The sequence below is a fragment of the Atractosteus spatula genome, chromosome 13 (genome assembly GCF_055471065.1).
Source record: "Atractosteus spatula isolate fAtrSpa1 chromosome 13, fAtrSpa1.hap1, whole genome shotgun sequence".
In the NCBI taxonomy this organism is placed as follows: Eukaryota; Metazoa; Chordata; class Actinopteri; order Semionotiformes; family Lepisosteidae; genus Atractosteus; species Atractosteus spatula.
In genome coordinates, this window is record NC_142718.1 from 24,398,805 (window position 1) to 24,420,769 (window position 21,965).

The 21,965-nt window shown below is 33.9% G+C and overlaps 1 protein-coding gene across 2 annotated transcripts in view; it reads right to left on the reverse strand.

Moving 5' to 3' along the window:
* znf385b (zinc finger protein 385B) overlaps nt 1-21,965 on the reverse strand; it is an 85,992-nt gene that overhangs the window by 20,721 nt on the left and 43,306 nt on the right. For both annotated transcript variants that reach the window (XM_088930990.1, XM_088930991.1), the window contains exons 2-3: nt 16,270-16,409; nt 10,785-10,895 (exon numbers count right to left, since the gene is read on the reverse strand). In XM_088930990.1, coding sequence (XP_088787116.1) covers nt 10,785-10,895; nt 16,270-16,409 — 251 coding nt within the window. The remainder of the gene's footprint in view (nt 1-10,784; nt 10,896-16,269; nt 16,410-21,965) is intronic.

Genomic DNA, 21,965 nt, shown 5'->3' on the forward strand with positions numbered 1-21,965 from the left:
TAATTGTGACATGAAAAAGAGAGCGTGGGAGTTTCCGACAACTTATAACATTGTAACAGGTACCAATAACAAAATGGAACCAGTTCTCTATTGATGAAAAAAGACAAACCAGATTAAAGACTGAACATCTAAAAGAACATGGAAGAACAATATTTTAAAAAATTACTAGAAGCACATTGTGTCCTCTAATAATTATAACAGCCAATGAAATACATTATGGAATTAGGGATATTTCAGATTCACTAATTGCTTATTCCATATCTTCATAATAAATCTCTACAGTAAAACAATGTAGATTTGTTGGTTATTCCAAGGCAGGAGTTTCCAATCCTAATCCAGGATCCAGGAGCCGATGTGTCTACAGGTTTATATACCAACTAGCAGGTCACTGGCTTGACTGGACCAACTTAAAACCTCCCAGCTCTTTAGTTGCTGCTGCTTTAAAGAAAACTTAAAAAACCTACAGATACACTGTTCTTCCGGATCCAGGATTGAACAACCACCCAGTTCCAAGACAATCAATGTCACTTTGTTAGGGCTAAAACCAGAATCAGTTACTTTGGCTCTTCCATTCCAAGTCTGTTACAGCTCATCCTTACATATTTAGGCAACTGTCAGCAGCAAAGCCAATTAGATAATTAAAAGCCAATTAAGCAACTTATGTTATGGTGACATCAAAGTTCTGCAAACAGGAAGAGCTAAGGTTACCTACTCCTTGCCTAGAATCTTCTTCAGCTGAATTTGTTGCCTGTATAACTCCTTCCCACTTTAGATAAGGAATGCCAAAAACCTTAATATTATTTTAAATAAAAACTGAAAAGATACAATATCTTTTTGAGTGCACTTTTGTGTAACTGATTGAAATTTGAGTTTATTTTTGCTTTTCAGATATATTCTCTTTTTCATCTTAAAAAGAGCCCTAGGATGCCAAGGTGTAAATGGTAATAGAGAATAAAAACTGCACTGTGTGGTAAAAAAGGCAATAAAAAGTAAAGGTTTTACAAGCCACTGCAATATACGTTTAAAGACTTATAAGAGACCTCAACATCTGTTAAGATGGAAATTCCTTAATTGCATTTCAGTAAGATTCATGTTATTTTTGCCAAGCTCTAAACATACATCGGTTGTAAAGCAACAAACCCTGGGCTACACAGAGGAATTATCATATCCAGCAAAGTAGACCTGTGTTATGGACACTTCTGCAGTATCTGTGTAGCATGAGAACTATATTTTTTTATAAATAATATTGTATGAGCATTGTTTGTTATTTGCCTAATGGCAAACTCAAATAACTCTTACAGTGGATGCTGCACATTGGTGGTGGTGGAGGGGAGTCCCCACCTGTAAAGCGCTTTGAGTGGAGTGTCCAGAAAAGCACTATATAAGTGTAAGCAATTATTATTATTATTAAAATGGAATACTAATAATGCTGGAGTTTACATGTATTTAAAATGTAAATAAAATGTATAGTCCATCAAAGTGGGAAATCTCTCTTCTTTCTCTAACATATGTCCTGCTTAGATATAGGCTGGTTGACCTCACCAAATTAATGAGTTTGGCAACATTCAGCAAAAATTGTCTAAAAATAAACTATTGATTTTTGCTGTAATGCTGATAATGCTGTATATTTGCTAGAGATACAGTATACTGTAACTGAAGTGTTGACATATTATCTGCAGTATGGTGTTCTGGGAATTCATGAAAACAAAAATATAACATTAGTAATGCATAACTGTTTTAGTAATATGATAAAATTAGTTTACTGTATATTTTTAGATTCAGAATAAGATAATGCTAATAATAGATAAAGCTTTCAGCTTTGCTATACAGCCATCATAAGAGACAGGAAAAAGATTCCCATGACATTTTATCATGAATTTAGGAAGAATTTCAGAAAGGCCATAGATGAGAGGAGGCCATTCATCTATTAAACTCATCTGGTTCTGTTTCTCTGCATCTCCATAGCCAGTATTGGTTGTATTGGATTTCCCCCAAAAGGCACAATTTGGAGAAGACAATAAAACCCTATCTGTATTTGTTGAGAGATGGAAGGAAACCAGACTGCCTACACAGAAAACCTGTGTGAACATACAGACAGCCTGCGAATTTCACACAGCAGCCCCAGTGCAGGATGGAACTCTGGACCTGAGAGCTATAAGCTAATAAAGCTAACCGTCATGTCAAAGTGTTGCCTAAAATGTAGAAAAGGATGGTTTCAAAACATCGACTTCTGGATTATGGGACAAGAACACTTCTGCTGTGCCATTCAGATATGCCTAAGAAAAGAAAAGGCCAGTATATTTAAAATAATTTTCTCACAACAGAATTTGCCAAGGTTTCTAATAACTGTGTGTTAGCACACCTTAACACACCTAAAGTGTGTAACAAAGTAAGCACCTATGCTTCAACAAATGTTCTGCTTTCCTCAGTTTACACAAATTAAATACTAAATGCTGTCCTTTAAATGACTTGTCATGGTAATCTTACAAGCACATTCAGTATACAAAGAAAAGTTTTTTCATTTAAAAATTCCTTCTTAATTAAAGTAGATTATGATTTTAAACCAATAAGTGCAAAATCTAATGTCTTAAAAAACGGATTACCATTTCCACAATATCCCAGCGTTAAACAGACAAATCAGCATTCTTGCTTTAAAGAGACAACTCAAATAAAGCACAGTCTCAGATTTTAAGAAAACCAGGCCATAGATCATAGAGGAATTTTCTTTAGATCGCCAAAGAAAATTCACAAACATGAAGCAGAATAATAACATTACAACAGGACGTAATGAAGGCATACATCAGAGAACAAAGCATACAAAACACATGATCAGACAGTTCATGTAAAGTACAGTATTAGCAACACAAAAGCTCTGAAGCTTCTGTAAATAAAGTAAAGTGTTCTATAGTAATTATTATAATTTGGCAATATGTTTGATATATTCTGAAATTACCACAGCCACTGACAATGAAGGCTAAATAAGGGGGGGGGGGGAAGATCACCAAGAATAAATAATGAAAACACTAAAATAAAATGAGAAAAAACACCTCAAAAGAAACAGGATGGTTCAGATCTTGCCAAAAAAGAAATGCTGTGTTGTAGCAGTAGTGTAAAGGAATCTGAAACGGTACCTTTGTGACAAAGCAGATATTTAGCCTTAAGGTTGGCAAAAAAGTATACAATTTCATTGAAAGTCTGAGCAGAAATACCTATAATTAATCATTATTGTTCTAGCATGACAGGGAACATAAGAATCATTGCATCTCAGTGTTGTTTATTTCTTAAGGCAATCACATTAAGATCTTACTGAATGGAAAGAAATAATCACAAGACATAAAAAATGTAATTTGCGAACATATGCTGAGGTATCAGTTATCAGTTAACCAAATCTAGTTTATATTACAGTTATACCTGCAGGTTTCACACAGTATATTAAACAGGTGTCAAATAAAACCATTATTAGAGACCTGTGTTAGAAAAAACACTAACAGAAATCGTTTTTCACTTGAAACATCATTAGAGCTTTGAGAAAGAAGTGTTATGACCACAAGCAATTCACTCCAAGCTACCAAATATAACCAAGATCGAATGGCACTGAAATTACAAAAATCTGAGATGATGATTAAATTACTTTTGTTTCCACTTTTTAACAAAAATAGATTATGATGCTGCTGTGAATTCCACAACAAAGAGGCCACTAGTGACTTGAATGATTGTACATAAAACCTTATTTACAAACTTCTAAAAAATAAGAGGTATGGAGCTCTGCTATAATTCTGGATCTGAGGTGGTATCTGTATGGAGTTTGTATGTTTTCTCCATGTTTGGATGGGTTTCCTCTGGGTGCTCTGGTTTTCTCCCACAGACTTAAAACATACTGGTAGGTTAATTGGCTTCTGGGCAAAATGGGCTCTGATATGAGTGTGTACGTGTCTGTGTGGGTCTTTGAATTTGAGTTGTATTCCAGACAGAATTCTAAGAGGTGATTTTGGTCTGAACCACATTCACCTGCCACCCACAGTTACTTGACTTACCGATCGAACACCATTGGCTGGGTGATGCATAAAACTAGAAAGCAGAGCCTTCTCGTTGGCCACTGACCTCTGCTACATACTGAGAGAGAAGAGACTCTGATATGTGCTTACCCCCAAAAATGGGAGGATTGATTGATTTATTTAGTTTATCATTTAACATCTTATCAATCATAAGCAACTGCTGTTTAATGTGAAAAGGTGTCTGTATAGAGCTGCCACTGACCATGAGTGAACCTAAGAAGGGCTATACTGTATATTTGCTGGAAAATTTGCTGTTTGGAAAACCAGCCCCAAGAAAAAAAAAACAACCCACAAAAACCCCAGTATCAGCAATACATTTGTCTTCTGATAGTACCTTTGACCAATATATCAATCTTAATGATGAGAAGAGAATGGCTTTCTAAAAAAAAATAAATGAAAAAGGTATGGTTTAATAATGTTTTCTGTATTTAAAGAGTAGGAATTTGTTTAATTATATTATGCAACAGGAAGTGTGAACAATATGACTATCATCATGAAGTTTCTAGCAAAATAAAGAGAGTAATTACACACACAATGTGTGTCTAGATATGAAAAATGAAAAGCATTTCAGTGCCACATGCAATTCACTGAAATTTGTTTAATCAAACTTTGTAATTGCTGTAAATAACAACTGGTAGGAACATTCTCCTTACCATGTTCTATTATGGCTACTTATGGCCAGCAGACATATCACTCTGCAACTCACAACTGGAAACCCACTGAAGCTCAGCAGGTGTGAGCCTGGTCATTACCTGGATGGGAGACCTCCTGGGAAAAACTAAGGTTGCTGCTGGAAGAGGTGTTATTGGGGCCAGCAGGGTGTGCTCACCCTGCGGTCCATGTGGGTCCTAATGCTCCAGTATAGTGATGGGGACACTATACTGTAAAAAAGATGCCGTCATTCGGATTAGACGTAAAACCGAGGTCCTGACTCTCTGTGGTCATTAAAAATCTCGAAAAGAGTAGGGGTGTAACCCCGGCATCCTGGCCAAATTTCCCATGAGCCCTTTCCAATCATGGCCTCCTAATAATCCCCATCTATGAATTGGCTTCATTACTAGGTTCTCCTCCCTGATGTGTGGTGAGCGTTCTGGCACACTATGGCTGCCGTCGCATCATCCAGGTGGGGCTGCTCATTGGTGGTGGTGGAGGGGATCCCTATTACATGTAAAGTGCTTTGAGTGGACTATGGAAGCTATGTAAATGTAAGCAATTATTAATTATTATTATTAATGAAGCCTTTATTAATAAGCAATACTCTACCTTCTTGTGCGAAGGTACAAGGGAGAGGAAGAAAATTGCTTTGTTAATACATAAAAATTAATACATTTAAAACAACACCCCAAATCATTTTGAAAAGTTCAAGCCTATTATTAAAAGTTTTTAGTTCAGAACCAGATTCAAGTAGTAAGAAGCCCCAAAGGCACTGATAAAGCCAACCTACTAGATTTCTTTAGATTCAACGTTAAAACACAAATTATTTTTTTTGTTTTTTCACATGGAATGCATGTATTACAGCAAGAAGCAGAGAAATGTTTTTTTGCTAATTTGTATTCAAAAAGCACTTGAAACTAATGCATGTTTTGGAATTTACTCTGCAGTTTCAAATCACAAAGTATCATGACACTATACTAATTGCTGTGAAACTGCTTTTCACTTTATTACTGATTAGCATGTGCTAATTAGCATGTTTTAACTTATAATGGTATTAAAACCCACATTTTATTTTTGATGTGTTCATTCATATAACTCCTTCCAGATTTATACTTTATTCAAAAAAAAATTTTGAATGGAAGAGGAATTAATATATAGAAAATCTGCAAGGGAGATAAACCAGAGTACAGTAAAAATAGAAAGCCCAACAAAAACAGGACATCAGAGGACCAGACAATTAAGTGCTTTTTCCACAATGTCAGTAGTATTATAAACAAAAGTACAAAAGAACAAAAAGTATGCACAAAGTAGAACTTACTGTATGTGCTTTTGATTATGAAATAACTGGAATTGAAAATGAGAGTTATTTGTAACAAATACAGCATTAGTGAAGAAAGAGGAAAATGGGGGAGTTGGGGGTATAGCAATATAAATCAAAAACCATTCGGGTAAAAGCCTAGATTCATTGAATCAAGATTCTAAGATGCTGTGTGTCAGACATAGAAAAAAAGTACTGCAGAGGGGCAGAGTGTTCAGAATACTCTACGCATCACCAGATATGCATGTAATTCAGATCTGAATTATAATACTGTCTTATATAATGCAATCAGGAAGTAGTTAAAGAATAAGTTGTATTGTTATCATGGGAGATGTTACATAGATTGGGAAAAGCCCTTAGGGACATCAGCAGCTGCAACAGAAAAGGTAAACTTAGCTAACGACTGTTTCTTTAGTTTGTCAGAGCACCTACTAGAGCTGGGGGCTCAAACTCAGTTCCTGGAGGGCCTTGTGTCTTCTGGTAATTGCTCCAACCTGAGCAGTCAATTAAATCTTTAACCTAATTATTTCCTAAATTAAGACATGTATAGAATTTTTCTTAAACTCTTTTACATTTGATTACACAAGACATGCGCTTCATTAAAGGTCCAGTTATTCATAAACCACCTCAGAGCCTGGTAAGAAGTGTTAGAATTATGTAGCTATTTAAATAATTAGACTATGTAACTGAGACTATGGGAGGGAAAGCCTCGGTTTATTTAATTCAAAACAAGGGTTTACAATTTCAGAAAAGAAGGCTGTGAGCGATTAACACAGACTTTAAGAAAAGGAGAATGAGATAAGATAGGTAGGAAATTGGTAGAAATTCCATGGCAAAATTCTCATCCCAAAAATAGTTAAATTTAAAAAATTGAAAGCACTGCACCAAACTATGAATCACTAAATATTTACTGCTTAGTACATTCACTATGAACTATGAAGGAGAAACTAAGAGCTTATGGAATTAAGAACAGCACCTACAGTAGCTCAGAGGTTTCAGACTTGGTTCATCTTTTGTTTTGTTTTTCAGCCTGAGCAGTAAATTAATCACATATCCACAATATTTTTAGTTAGACACATATACTGTATGTACAGTATTTATTAAGTATTTTGCAGTTGAATTCAGAATCACTGAAGGATCAATTACCTGCAAATAGCTTGGTTATTACAGTTATGCTGTTAATTAAATAAATTAGATCAACTATGTGGGAGGATTCTGGTGGAAATAACTAAGACGATTTGTTCTCCAGGAACTTGAGATTCTTGACTTAAATAGTAGCAATATATTTGTTTGCTCATTAAATTGAAAGCACAGATTAAAATGGACATTATAAAGGACAAGAAAGAGATAGTAAAGAATATTGCAATGAAGGCTGAAATGGATATTAAATATTACAGTATTACAATTGAAAAAGTACAGAAAACGATGAAGTGTCTCAGAAGTAACAATGAGAAACATTTAGACTGTGAAAGTGAAATGGCAAATAATTAAATTGATATTTCACTCAGGTCTTTCAGTAACTGAAAAAATGCTTCAACCTGAGAGAAGAGAATTTCTTTACTGATTAGTATTAACATGCAAGAAGAAGCAGTATTATTAAAATTACTTTAGATAGTAAGTTGACTTAATATATAAGAAATGTATATTACAACATAAGACCTAATATATTAGAAGTATGTAAAGTTCCAGAGCCTGACAGTTTTATAACCACTTCAGAAAACAATTAATGCAATACATAGACCAAAACATCTTTCAATAGTCACTCAAGGTCCACGTTCAGTACTTAGGTACTAATTGTATTAATTGTACTAATGGGTCAGTACAACAACTCAGTTCCAATTTCAAGTTTTAGAACTGCCCTCACGTAGGTGCAATGTAACCAACTTGAAATCTGCAGAAAAAAAAACAAAGCTTATTGTGGGTGTGTCATTCCCACCTGTGTCTGTTCATCATCAATTGATCGGATAGTTAGAATTGTTTAGTCAGAAATAATGACAACCTGAGAAGAGGCTCCAATAGAACTTTGGTAACCTTGAAGTAGGTTATGTTTGACACTCAGGACTGACCAAAGAAATAAGTTAAATAAAATCTAAACAAGCAAGCGGATCAATAAAGTCATCAACTGGCACTGGAGATTTAGAGCTCAGCTGGAACAGGAACTAGCAACCAGTATTCCTCCAGGACTAGGATTAAGAACCACTGTCCTACACAGACATGTTGAAAGAACTGATCCCAGAAGGTTATAATTCTTATGTTCTTATGGCAAAACTGTCCCTTTTTAATAGAGTCAAAAGAAGCCTATGCTGTACTTAAGAATAATGTTAGAGGTTCTTCAACCACAGGTATTCATTGTAATAGGTTGGACAAATTAATGAAAATAGGCATCAAATAATTGGAGCTAACTTAAATATCCTCTAAAAAAGCAGAGGGATATAAAGAAGGCCAAGAGCAATACTGAGTGTGTGGCTCATCCCCACCACTGTGAATTTACATTATAACCATTTGGGAGATGCCCCTGTGTCCCTAGATGTAATAGTAACAGACTCAGGAAATGTTTCATTCCCACTGCAATATCATTCTCAAGCGATTTAAAGTAACTCTCTTATCTCCTGTAACACTATTGTACTGTCTTCTTTGTTGATAATGTTTGTCTTTGTTTGTTTTATTTCCCTCAGGGAATAATAAACATTGAATTGAATTTAACTGTATCTCTACAGGTGCATTTATTGTACAAATTCCAGAATAATTTCACTAAGATTCTAGCACATTTTATCCTGGAACAGTGCATTCAAACATGCATTATATGACAGGGAGCACTTTTTTACAGGGGGACAGCTTGGATAATTTAAAAAATAATACATATTTTTTACATTATATAGAGTATAAAAATACTCTTCAAATAGAAATGCCAGAATGAATTATGGGAAAGGAAGTGCAATGCCCATTACAAATTTTTCCTAAGGTTTTGGACTATGTCCTCAATGAAGTTTACTCTAGCAAATATCACAGCTATTTTGCAAAATGACCTCAACTTTAGAAAACAAGAAGACATTTTAAATTGTGTTTGTTTACATTACATTACCATTTACATCAAAGGTTGAATTAGTTTGATATTTAGGCCTACTGGTACATAACACTTGTTCTGCTTGCACTCACTGTGAATCTCACATTACTTTACTTATAAACATTTTCCTAGGTTATTTTATCACAGTATTCCCACTCCCAGCTTTTTTGGCATTTTGTCACTTATTTAACCCAACTTTTTAAGTTTTCTTAACACATAATAAATCACTGTCTCAGATATAATAGATTTTAAGGTTTTTAAAACAAATCATAAAATATACCAAAAAACCAAAAGTGAAATAATTATTCTCAAGTTCAGAATGTCTACACATATCTAATGTGCTAATACTCATGTGCAGGAAAAAGTTAAATAAGAGGAGCCATGTGCAACTATTCAGTATATTATACTCAAAAGTATTAACTACAGACAAAAAAAATGTTTTTACCACAGCCCTCCAACAGTCTATTTATGCACACTAAGAAACCTTTTCTCAATTACCATTCACAGTAGGAGAACTGCAGTAACTGGGCTTTGTGCCACTTCTTGCCATCCATCTTAAATTAAATGGCTTAATCAGTGCCAAACAGAATGGAAAAACAAGAAATACTGAAATTAATTACTTTTTCTCCATATAACACACCAAAACAACCTATTAGGCAGTACTCTTTATTTTTTATGATTTTTTTTTCATACAGTCTTGAGCACTGCAGTTGTAATTCAAAATACAAGATGAAAATAGATGCATAAATTTGTGGACCACTGTTAAAATAGGTATAGATCTACTATTTAATACATGCCCAGCAGCTCTTCAGTAAAAACCACTGAATTGTGAATAGATAAAAGACACTTGAGGGATGATGTATAAAACAACAACCTAATCTCTAGCCATTTCTCTATTAGATACAATTGCTTGCTAGGTTGGGAATAAAGGCAAAATCAGACAAGTGTACTACAGATCTGGCTTTATAATAATGAAGCCTTTACCCCCACCTTTTGTCTGAATTCAATACACCTGTCACTGCTTACCAGTATTTATTGATAGCATATTTATTCTTCAAGGCCAAGTCACAGCTCAGAGACCACAAGCACATTCTTTGCACTGTATTTGTATGATTATGTTAGAACATTTTTTAAGTAATGATGTCTAGCAATATGCTTGAAATTAAAGGGAATATTCAACATTAAATTGGGTTTATAACAAACACTTTACATGTAGATTGATCAAATATTTTTTAACCTAATGATGTAATTACCGCTTTTTTAAGGTGATGTACAGGTATCACAGCTTTGAGATGTGTTTGTATTATTGAATAACAGAACAGTAATCCGATAGTGTTTTTTCTACCTTAAATAACATCTCCAAGTCATACTGAACCCATTTCACCTGGAACAGCTGCTAACAACACTCTATCAGTATAACATTTGTTATACATTAATATGCATACTTACCTCAGAATGTGATTACCTCAAGAAACTCCCATGGAAGAAATGGTTGTTCAGGAACTTATTTTTAAAAATATTTCCAAACATCAAATATTATAAAACATGAACAGTGTCTTCATTCTTCTGGTTTTAAACATGTCTTTTTTAATGTCGGGAATGAGGCAAGGGATGGATTCTTTATATGGAAATTATAACGTTCAGAAAGAATCTTAAAAAGCAAACTATCTAAAGGAAGGTATGCTGTACTCACGTCTGAATTAAAACGGAGCTGGCAGATGTTGCAGGAAATAACTTGCTTTTTCTTTGGAGGAATAGACACTCCAAATGTGTGGTTAATTACAGCTTTCTGTACAGGATCCATCTGGAGAGCAAACATCAGAAAAGCACACTTAGTACAGAGCTGGGGAGAACAGTCTAAAGCTGAACATTAGAGAGATTTGATGTTTTATCAGCTGACACATTATTGGAGTATTAAAAGCTTGCATATATCTTATGACTTATGACTAGATGACGCATGTTTAGTTGATTGCTGTTTAATTATCCAAATGTGCCAAAATACTGAAATCACCCAGAACAAGAATTTTAATGCATGTTAATCATTCCTGAGACTAAAATAATAAATTTCATATGGAACAATACATTTACACTTTGTATTAATGCTAACAGGTTACAAAATTGGGTCTGAGTTTGTCCTTTAATTACACTGACAAATGCAAACCAAGAAAGCACCTGGATTTGCAAATAAAACCTTATCAATGAAATGTCATATTCACACAACACATTTTGCAATGTAACGCTGAGAAATTTGTTTTTTTGAGAAACTGTCTATGAATGATCAAAACATAATATACAGTATATCATAGATATAGTATATCACTGAAAGAGAAACAGTGAAAGTAAAGGCTATACTAATACTAAAACAATCGCTATGTTGGTTTTGTTTAACTTCAGAATGTTACAGTACCTTGACAATGGCAACATAATATTAATGAAACAAAATGTACAAGATTTAAATTTTGTTCTCAGATTGAAAATAAAAAATTGTTTGCTAAAAGACTAGAGCCAGCAACAAAACTCCAATACTAGACACATTAAAAATGCAAAGTTCAAATATGGCTTAAAATGGCTGTGGTACAAATATGGCTTATAATGAATGAAGAGGCATTAAACTTTCAGCTGACAAAAGTCATTCAATAGCTTTATTATAGATATACTATACATAAACAGGCAGTATTAAATAGCTGGGCAGATACTTAAAATCAAGCAGAAATATTGTTCATGATGACAAAACAAAACTAATACAAAAGGAAAGCAAAATGGAAAATGTAAAGAATATTTTGAAAACTAATTCTCAATTTATTAGGCCTTGCATGTCTATTTTTAAAGTGTACATTATTTTTACCTTTTGGACAGTAATGTAGTTTCCAGCAGTTAATACGCTCCAAAATTAATATACAGAGAGGAAACAACTAGCAGTACTGTAATTAAAGAACATAATAAAATAATTTCTGCATCAACAGAAAAACTCATAGAAAAGAAATGACCAAAATCAAAACTAAAAATACCTCTTGCAATTGAAGATTCTCCTCATCAGTTCACCATTGAAGGACGCACATATTCAAATATAAAAATTCTCTTGTATTTATTTCAAATGCTCATTTTAGGACAAGGATGTAAAAAAAGTCTAAGCCACAGTTCTGCGCAGTAGCACAAGGGCAAACTCACAAACAAAACAAGCTGACAGCTCTCTAGGGGCTGTAGCTCTTGATTACCACAAGGCAGTTGCTGCTCTTTCATAAACTAGAGAGTACTAGGTGTCATTTGGTCACAATGAAAATCAAGAATCTAAGCCATTAAAAATTTATAAGATATTACTCATGGCTTGGATAAATTACAGCATGCTCGAGGGCAACATTTCAGCTTTCTTAAACTCATAAGAATGGTTTTAATTTTTAGGTTTACTGCCAACGTTTTATCAAATTTTAATTTGAAGTTAAACTCTACTATAATACTATTCTTTAATTTTATACTTAACACTTTTTGGAATAACAAATGATAAAACCTCTGACAGAAAGGAACATGAAAAGGAAATCTTGAGAATTATTTCAAATTCTGTAAGACATCTTACGAACAAAAAGATGAACGAGTCTCCTGACCTGCTGTTGCAATTTAATAACCTATAATGGCTTGCGATAATTGCACTGTGATTTTTAATTAAATCTTATCTTTGTATTTCATATTTGCAGAAACAGAACAACAGATTTTAAAAACAAGTCAGTAATGTTCCACATCTGAGATCCTACAATATAATAGCATTTAATTACTTTTACCAGGCTGCTATACTATTCAGATATTGATTCATTACACCTGAAGACTGACTTTGTCTATCATTTCTGCACTGTTAATTACACTTTACTGATAAGAAGTGCTATTGGTGATGCTTTCAGTGTGGCAGGCTGTCACTATCCAATGAATTTCAATTACACACTTCTGTCATTTCTCTCTTCACAGCTCCTCACTCTGCTTTACAAAAATAATTGAAAACCCATTCTGCTAAGCAAACAGGGTCTGACTTGTTACTTTACTTAAGCAACATTTCTAGGGGGGAAAAACTCCAGGAAAAAGAAAGAGAAGATTGTGTGTTAAATTGGTCATGAGTTCTTTGGGTTTTGGATGCAGACATTGTATGGGACTGGGTTCCAAAAATGAAATTGCAGCAAAGCTTTTCTGGCAGATTAAAGAGAGACTTGTTCAGGCTGTTTGAACTATGAACAAAGATGCTATGTGAGGTAAAAAATCTTTAAAAAAATCTTAACCTAGGGTGCAGGATTTATAACATGAATCCAGAAAATATTCAAATGTAATGACTTGCCTAATGTACTGTATATATACTGTAGTTTCCAGGGGCTTACTCGGTCTGGTTAAAAAACTGAGAAAAAAGGTTCATGTGGCTCATAATGTAGACTATGCATCGACAAAATGATTGTAAATGTTATTTAGAAAACAAATGGCAATGTAATTTTTCAACAAGAAAAAAGCAGCATTAGATAATTTGATACTTAGCCATTTTTCCCTTGATACGTGGGATTTGCACTACATCCACATGATGCTAATCATGTAGTTTTTTTCCCACCATGTAAGATCAGTTTGATATTCATACGTTTTGTCACTTTTAGGAACATTTGGCTAGATTCTAAACTTCCATTATATGCTGTCTTTAATATGATACATCAGTTGATTGTACTGCAGAATGCTGCCTTTAGTACTGCAATCATTTATTGTCCATCCACAAACAAAACCAGTCTGTTAATAAAATTGATCCTTTTGGTAATACTCTGAGGTTTGTACTACAAATGACCAAATTGTGTATTCAAACTAGAGCATCAATCATCAAATTATGTTAGCATTAAACAGCCCTCTTCCTTGCCATTTAGAATGATTATTGTCTGTGATATTTTAACCAAGTTGGCATCATGTTTGCTCAGCAAACAAGGCTTAGCATCTGATACACTCATAGTGTTTAAACATTAATATGTTATGTGGGGGATCTAGAACCTGTTTATCCTAACACTGCTAATATAAGCTTGGCTATATTGTATTACATTGGTCTGCCTGATCCTGGTTAGTCTCTGTGCTTCAAAAAATTAAACAGCACTAATTATAAGTGGTGACACCTGCACTGTACTACAATATTGTAAAAGATACTTTCAGATAACTGAGGTCACTCTGTAACATCCAACATTCTAGATAGAAATGTTCAGTTTTTAATTCAAGAACAAGTATCACATCAAGCAGCATAACATATCACAGTTATACATTAAATGAATGAAAGGGAAAAAAATAAACAACTGTTAAGCTTAAAGGGGGAAAATATAGAAAAAAATAAAGTTGTGTTTCTATGTAGATTAAACAATTTACTGAGCATAATGAATACATTAAAAAAGTGAGTTATAAAACTTTTTTTTTTACTGAAAAAAGAAAATGTATAAATTAAACACACTAAATCTACCGTAGTTTCAGATACTGTATGGAACCAGCTTTTTATCTGGGTTGGCAAGACAGCCTGCAATACTATTCTCTTATATGAGTCACACTTAGTGTCTTATACATGGAGACTTTCAGTTCTTGAAATATAATTTTTTTCTGTTATTTTGAAACTTCTGCCATTTTTTTATAATTTATACAGTAGCTTTTTCAGTTGTTAATTGTGTGTTTTTCAGATCTTTCAGATCAGGCACGTGGCTATGAACTCTGTGATCTCACATAGGAGAGAATGAGATAGCGCAGCCAGACAGCTCCAACCTGATTTAATTTGAGGCACCCATCTTTTAACATGTCACAGTCAATGCAGTCCCACAACTGCAAGTTCAGTGCCAATCAGCAAGGCTCTTCCCTCACCACTGCATGCCTGCAAGTACTCAGAAGGCCACAGGGGTTAGTTTGTTTTACCAAGAAAGCCCTGACCAACTGTTACCATCCTACCCTTGCCAGCACTCGGGCAGTTGTGGGCTGCCATTTGGGAAATCTGAGTCACAGTCAGCAAGTACTGTGACCCAGGCTTGAACCCATGACCCTGCACATGGGCTAACACCTTTACTGGTACAGGTAGAGTAGAGTTACTCGGGAGGCCAGATGTTATCTGTACACTATACATTCCCAAAGTCTGTATAAAAAGAGCTTTCTACTTCAGAAACAATCAGTATGTCTTTTTATGAACAACTAATTGTTTAGAGTTTAGTTTAGTTTAATTAGAAAAATGCTCCTTTATTTTTTAGCAATTATTAGGTATTCTTACACTTTAAATAAAGTATATAATCTACCAAATTTGCTAAAATTATATTATATTATATTAAATGCTGGGGCAGTCATGTGTACAAAACAGGAAAAGTGACAATAATAGTTTCAGAACTAGCCAATATTTTCAGTAGTACTAGAGGTTTCACCACAGTATCCTAGACAAAGAAATAAGAACTTCGAAAGCTTCATAAATAATACAGTACATGTAATCGTTAGCCAGTATTGTTATAACCATACTAGCCTTAGCTTTCATTAAATGATAACAGAATTGATTAACACTTAATACTGCAATGTCTGATGAGTTTTTTAATTCTAAAGAAAATGCAAATATAAGTTGTGCTGGGCTAAAGACAAGTCAAAACCAAGTATTAAATATTTTAGGTCCCCAAGCAATGTTCTGTAATTATTTCTAGATTATAAAATTACAGATTATATTTTAGAAGACTATAAACCTGCAGACAACCCACCTTCTAGCTCTTCTGAGAAAATGTAGGAAGTGCATGGTTACGGAAGACCTATTTTTCAGTCTATTTCAGGTCACATCAGTTTCTATCTGCCATCAAAATGAAAACAGCTTTTGGGTAGATTAAGTCAAAAATCAATTTTGTTCAGCCTAATTTAGGTAGTGTTAGGGTTGGGGAAATCAATGACTGGGTGCACATACAGCATTCAAGCTCCACATGCAGTCTCTTCAGTTCTAGAAAAAAAAACTATGATTTCAAAATGAAAACCATTAATGCAAAACAAAAATAATCACTGCAGAAAGTAATACATTATTCAGACAGTCTCAGGAAAGAAAAAAGCAAAGTTCAGTTCCCTGAATTTTGATATAGTATGCATTGCTAAAACTGCAGAAATTACAGGACTTACAAGGTATGCTTAAGTCACTCATTGCATTACAGTATGTAAAAAAGCAATAAGACAAAAGCGGCACTTACTGTATTGAAATTGGGGAAGAGCCCAACAGGAGAAGTCGTATCCACTGGAAAGGACATAAAAGTTTTCATATCCAATGTGGACTGCATCATCAAAGGTGTTCGCACAAGTGCAGGAAGTGTGGTGCTATGGCATGTACTTCCTGTAAGTGAGAAATGAAATAAATGCCTTTAGCTCTAGTGCAAGAGTCTATTTCTAGCACATGTTAAAGAATAAATGATTACTACACAAGCTCTTGCAGAAATAAAAAATTCTGAAGCGACGACTGTGATTAGGGAAAAGAAACACATCATTTTCTAAATGAAGCAGAACATTTCCCTGCGAATGGCTAAGTTTGAATCCTGGAGAGACATATGGTGTGTGAATCATCCTGGCAGGTAGAATGATTGTGTCTCTGAGTCTGAACAATCTGACGAGCTGAAGAGGCTGGGGACAGGCACCTATTAAAGCCAGATGCTTACTGACAGCATGCGGGCCTATCAAATCGGTGGAGCTAAAGGGCTACAGGGACTTCATGCAAATCTGGGGCAGCAGAGGTCAAGCAGCCTCTCAGATTATTGTTTGTTTATAGTAGTCAGCTCTACTGAACTCCATGTTCTGTGTGAAGCATGTTAAAACACGAAACATATTTATACACTCGTGTATAATACTATAATTTAATACCTATTGTTCTCAGACACAAACACATTAATAACCTAAAAATCACAGAAATGCATATTTGTGTTGTCATTTCTGGAGCAGATAACTTTTCATATATGTAAGTCAATAACAAATTTTATAATACACAACAAAAAATAATACTGATAAATGAATAATACAAACATTTTAAGTTTAGCATATTTTTCCATGGATTGCTCCACTTTCAATGAATATTAGTAGTAGGTACCTTCACCATTAATGGATATTCTACTAAAAAGAAAGCCAGAGTGTACTTCAAAACTGCTGATGGTCTGCACAATATGGTTAAAACTAATAGCAGATGTGCACCAAGCAATTTTTAAGTAGGTAATTTTTTAATCTATTTTTGCATCTCTTATGTCTGTGTTTCTTCAGCAACACATCTGAATGATTTAGTGAATTGTGAAAGAATGAACAGGCCCATTAATTCTCTGGGGACCACATGCTGTTTCTGGAAGAACTTGAGTAGTCATAGATATATTCAGACACCAAGAGACAAACGTGTTAGCATTTCAAAAAGCACTAACTGTAATATTCCTATGTATGAGAAGATTTTTATATAGCTAAAGCCTATGGCTATAGAGTTTTTACCTGTTGTTGGAAGTAACAGCATGAGCAACAGAATTCCTGTAATTAATTCAGGTAAAAAAGGTAATCAAACTTTACATCAACTCTTCACGAATTGAGAAACTGATGAAGACTATACTGAGGTATACATTCTAACACAAAATAGTTGTTAAAATGCACATTAAATTCTTGCATTATATCCGGAAAAAACTAAAAAAGAAAATCACACATGCACCATCTTAGTTATGAATTATATTGAAAAGCATAAAAATCAAACTGTATTTCTAAAGGTAGCAACGAAACAAATATAGTGGGAGATTAATACATCCATCAAAAGCTTTCCTTAAAGCATTCCTTAAAGCTACTAAAGACTACACTCACTAATCTTAATCAATGTGTGATGATTAAGATTTAAACTTTCACTTTACAGTCACCCACTGTACAACAGTTATATTGATTTTCAGAGCTTTTGTTATGTAGTGTTATGAGCTTATCCTTGGCTTTAGTACAGTGGATAGTCTTTCAAATCTTTGTAGTTCCACCTTAATACCCTTGTTGCAGTTCCTAAAATTTTACTGCTGTGTGACAAAGACACTTTTTTTAACCAGCACTTGAATATATCTGGTGCCTTTTAAGTCCTGTGCAAAATGTTTTGATTGTGTCTGACAATTTTGTTTGTTATTTACCAAAAACAGAGATTAAACATTTCCCAAAGGTTAACAAACATTCTGTCTCCAGTCACATAATCAATTCTGTATGCAAATATAACTCAAACAGGATAAAAAAGGCTACAAAGATTTCCACAACATTGTTAACATTTTCCATTTTCACATTTTTCTAGTTTGATTTGAAAATCCAGCCACACCATGAAAATAAAATAACTCTTACACATCAAAGTGATATACATTACATAGCATTCGGGTAATTAAAAGCTTGTTTAAAATATATGAGTCACTTTTACCCAGTAGTCTAATCATATTTTTATTATGTTCTTTTATTGCAAATGTATTATGATAAAATGAAATTCCACACTTTGTTAGATATTAATTTTGTATCAATTACTGGGTAGTTAAGAGTGAAGTCTTGCAAATAAGCAAATAGATAATCTCCAGTTCCAAAACATTTTTACCTCTAACATAAATAATATATCCTCATAACATATTATATACTACTTCTGTAAAAATTGGAATATTCAAAAATATTTCGTCCCTTACATCTAAACTGAATTCTGCTTGATTTCTGCTTGAGGTTTATTGACCTTAACTAACAAAGGTAACTAAAAAGAAAACTTACAAGTGGTTTCATTTCCCAATTCCACAAACCTTAGACCAATTTGGAAACTAGATGCATGTCTGCATTTACATGCTGTACACATCCTGCACTGCATAGAAATACAGATTCCTTTGTTCACACTAATCATGTTTAATAGAAAACATATGTATTCTGCTCCTTTGAACTGGTATAAATATTCACAACAGCAGTGATCTGTAGTTATAGACAACCTAGAAACAATGAACAATGAAAATGTACTGAACAGCTGCAGTTAAAATATTTTTGAATGTGTATTTAAGTATATTGAATGTGTCAGATCTTTGTGCCACCAATATCTTAAAGAGAATATCAGAACAAGTTGACTGAATCTCCCTCCCTTCTTACAAGACTGATCACCTCAGTTACATATGCTGAGTCTGTCGTAGTTATCTGATCTAATAGATCTGTCTGTCTTAGCCATCTAATGTCATGAGGACTCAACATCAGTGGGCTGCGTGAATACATTTTGCATATCCTCATGAATCCCTTGGATATTGTGTGTAAACATGCATTTGCTGTTCAGATAGCTTACAATATGAGGGCAGGCTATAGTACACAAAAACATTCTAAGATATCTCATTTCTGAAACCATGAAACCAGGCCCATGTAAGCCATTAAAATTAATACCGGTTTCCAGGGAAACAAGTTTGACAGTATCACTTGCCTTATGTGGCAAATACTATTGCACATGTTAAAACCAAGTAGTGTAAAAGTAAAAGTATAAAACATTTTAAACTATTTGATATATCTTTATATGAATTAAACCCAAATATATTTGTTATTAGAAATGCTAGGAAGATCCCAGCAGGTATCAAACAGACACCTACATAATAAAAATAATCTCATAACAATCACTTGTATATTTTTCCAATATTGGCAAGGTAAATAAGAGAACTAATCATATATTTCAAATTATTTTTTTGTGATTTTGGGGATCTTTTAAAGTGAACATCAATGGGATTCAAGAAAAAAAACAAAAGAATTACTGACATGCATTTGACAATGTTGAATTAATACTTTATTCTCAAAAACGTCATCAACCAGAAACACTCAAAATGGAGGATGCAGTGATTGAGGTTATTCATACAAATTAATTGGATATTAATGGACACAGGGTAAAGGCAATGTGCTATCCTACAATTGACTAAAACTGAAATAAACCTTTCTAAGCTAAACAGATATCCTTGTATTTTATTAAAATCACAGTGTATATCACTGAAGTTGTTGTAACATTTACCATGTGGCTCTTCAAAAAATGTACTCACCTGTAAAGTTTTTAAAGGTGAAACATGTGAAGCACATTAAGGGAGAAGTCTTTCCTGACCAAATTTGCTTTTTGTCAAAATGCTACTAGCATTATCACAAAAGCATGATCTACCAAGCAAGCCAGTTTCTTTATATATTTCTTTATATGAGGCATTTAAAATGCAAATAATACAGTGCTATTTAGTTTGCAATTAAATGTTTGCTTGCACTTTGCTCTAGTTCAAAGTGCAAAGGGGTGGAGCCATTCTGTGTGGAGTTACCTTTTTCTTTAGAGTAACTGTTCAAACACTTTTAACACTCCAGTTTTTGGTTGCACAGAATGTATTTCCTCCTGAATCTACAGAGATACCTTTGGATAGGCACTACAATAATAATTTTATGAGAATCACGGTGCCCTGTCCCAAAAGTTATACTTTAGTGCTGCCTTCACCAAGCATTTTAGTTAATTTGTTGTAGAATAAATAATTTTGTATATATACCTTTGTATATAGTATGCAGTATATACAGTACATTATATACTGTGAGGCTGTCAGTTTTAGGTAAGATGACAGCTGTAACCTGAACTACATTCCCCAGAACTCTGTGGGGAATGCCCTACTGCCCTTAGTCACCTGGCCAATTGCTAAAAGACAACTTGTGCAGGGGAAAGTTTAAAAGTCATTAAGTGGAAGCTTCCACAGAGAAGGGAGAACAGACTCTGTGGCACAATGGATAAGTTAAAGCTTTGTCTGGTGGGGAATTAGCTCTGTACTCCTGCACTATAAATAAAATCTCTAGTTTTGTACTTTTCAGCTGTGTCTGTGTTTTTTTTTCCTGGGATCCACCTAAAATAAATTTCTATGAACACCCCAACCTCGAGGTGTGTCACAATACATAACAGTAACGTTAAGAATGATTTAGACTTTTCTACCAACTGCAAACTCAGCTTTGTCTAAACTTTCTTTCATTTTTTTGATCTACAACGGGAGCATTGAGTAACTCATATTCAGATCTGTTTAAATTATCACACCCCTTTCATGATTGAAATTGAAGTATCTAAGCCTTGCACACACACATAAAGTAAGAAAACTTACTACCTTTATAGTTCTCTAAAATACAGATTTCAACCCAAACAGTATGCAGAATATTAAAAATGATCACTGTTCTAAAAACATCACTGTCAATGTGTTTTTTTAAAGCAAAAGTGAATCAGAGTGAATCAGATTTAAATTATTTTACTGTTCTGTTTACTTATCTCACCAAAGAAATTCAATTTTCAGAAGATACAGAGTATAAGCAATATAATTGCTATAAAAACAGCAAAGGGAAAATCTTGAATTTCTCAGCTCTTTCAAAATGTTTTTTATCCTCATAAATGTGTAATGGAGATAACACCACAGCACTTGCTTGAGGTTTGGTATGCTGAGCCCTTTGAATGGTGTGACTGCACGACCACTGGTGCCACTGTAAAATGTCTGCTGTTAACAGCACTGAATCAAAGTGAATGCAGCATGAAATTGCTCTTTTCCCAAAGGTTAACAAACACTCTGTCTCCAGTCACCCAATCAAATCTGTATGCAAATATAACTCAAACAGAGCATCTGGCAGAAGGAAAAATGTAACCTCCAATGTTAAAAATGATTAAAAAATTATGAAAGTGCTGGTCATTTTATTAGCATTTTAACAAGAATGTGAAGTTACTTTGTTCAAGATAGGATATAACCAAAGAAAATGTGAAAAGTAATATTTTAAGTAAGCAAAAATATTGTTTTAAACAGGAACAGAAATACTAATATCAGGAAGAATGTGTTCTGGTAGATTACAGGTAGATTATGGTAGATTAATTAATGCAACATTAAACGTTAATAATTACAGTTGATAAGACTGTTGTACAACT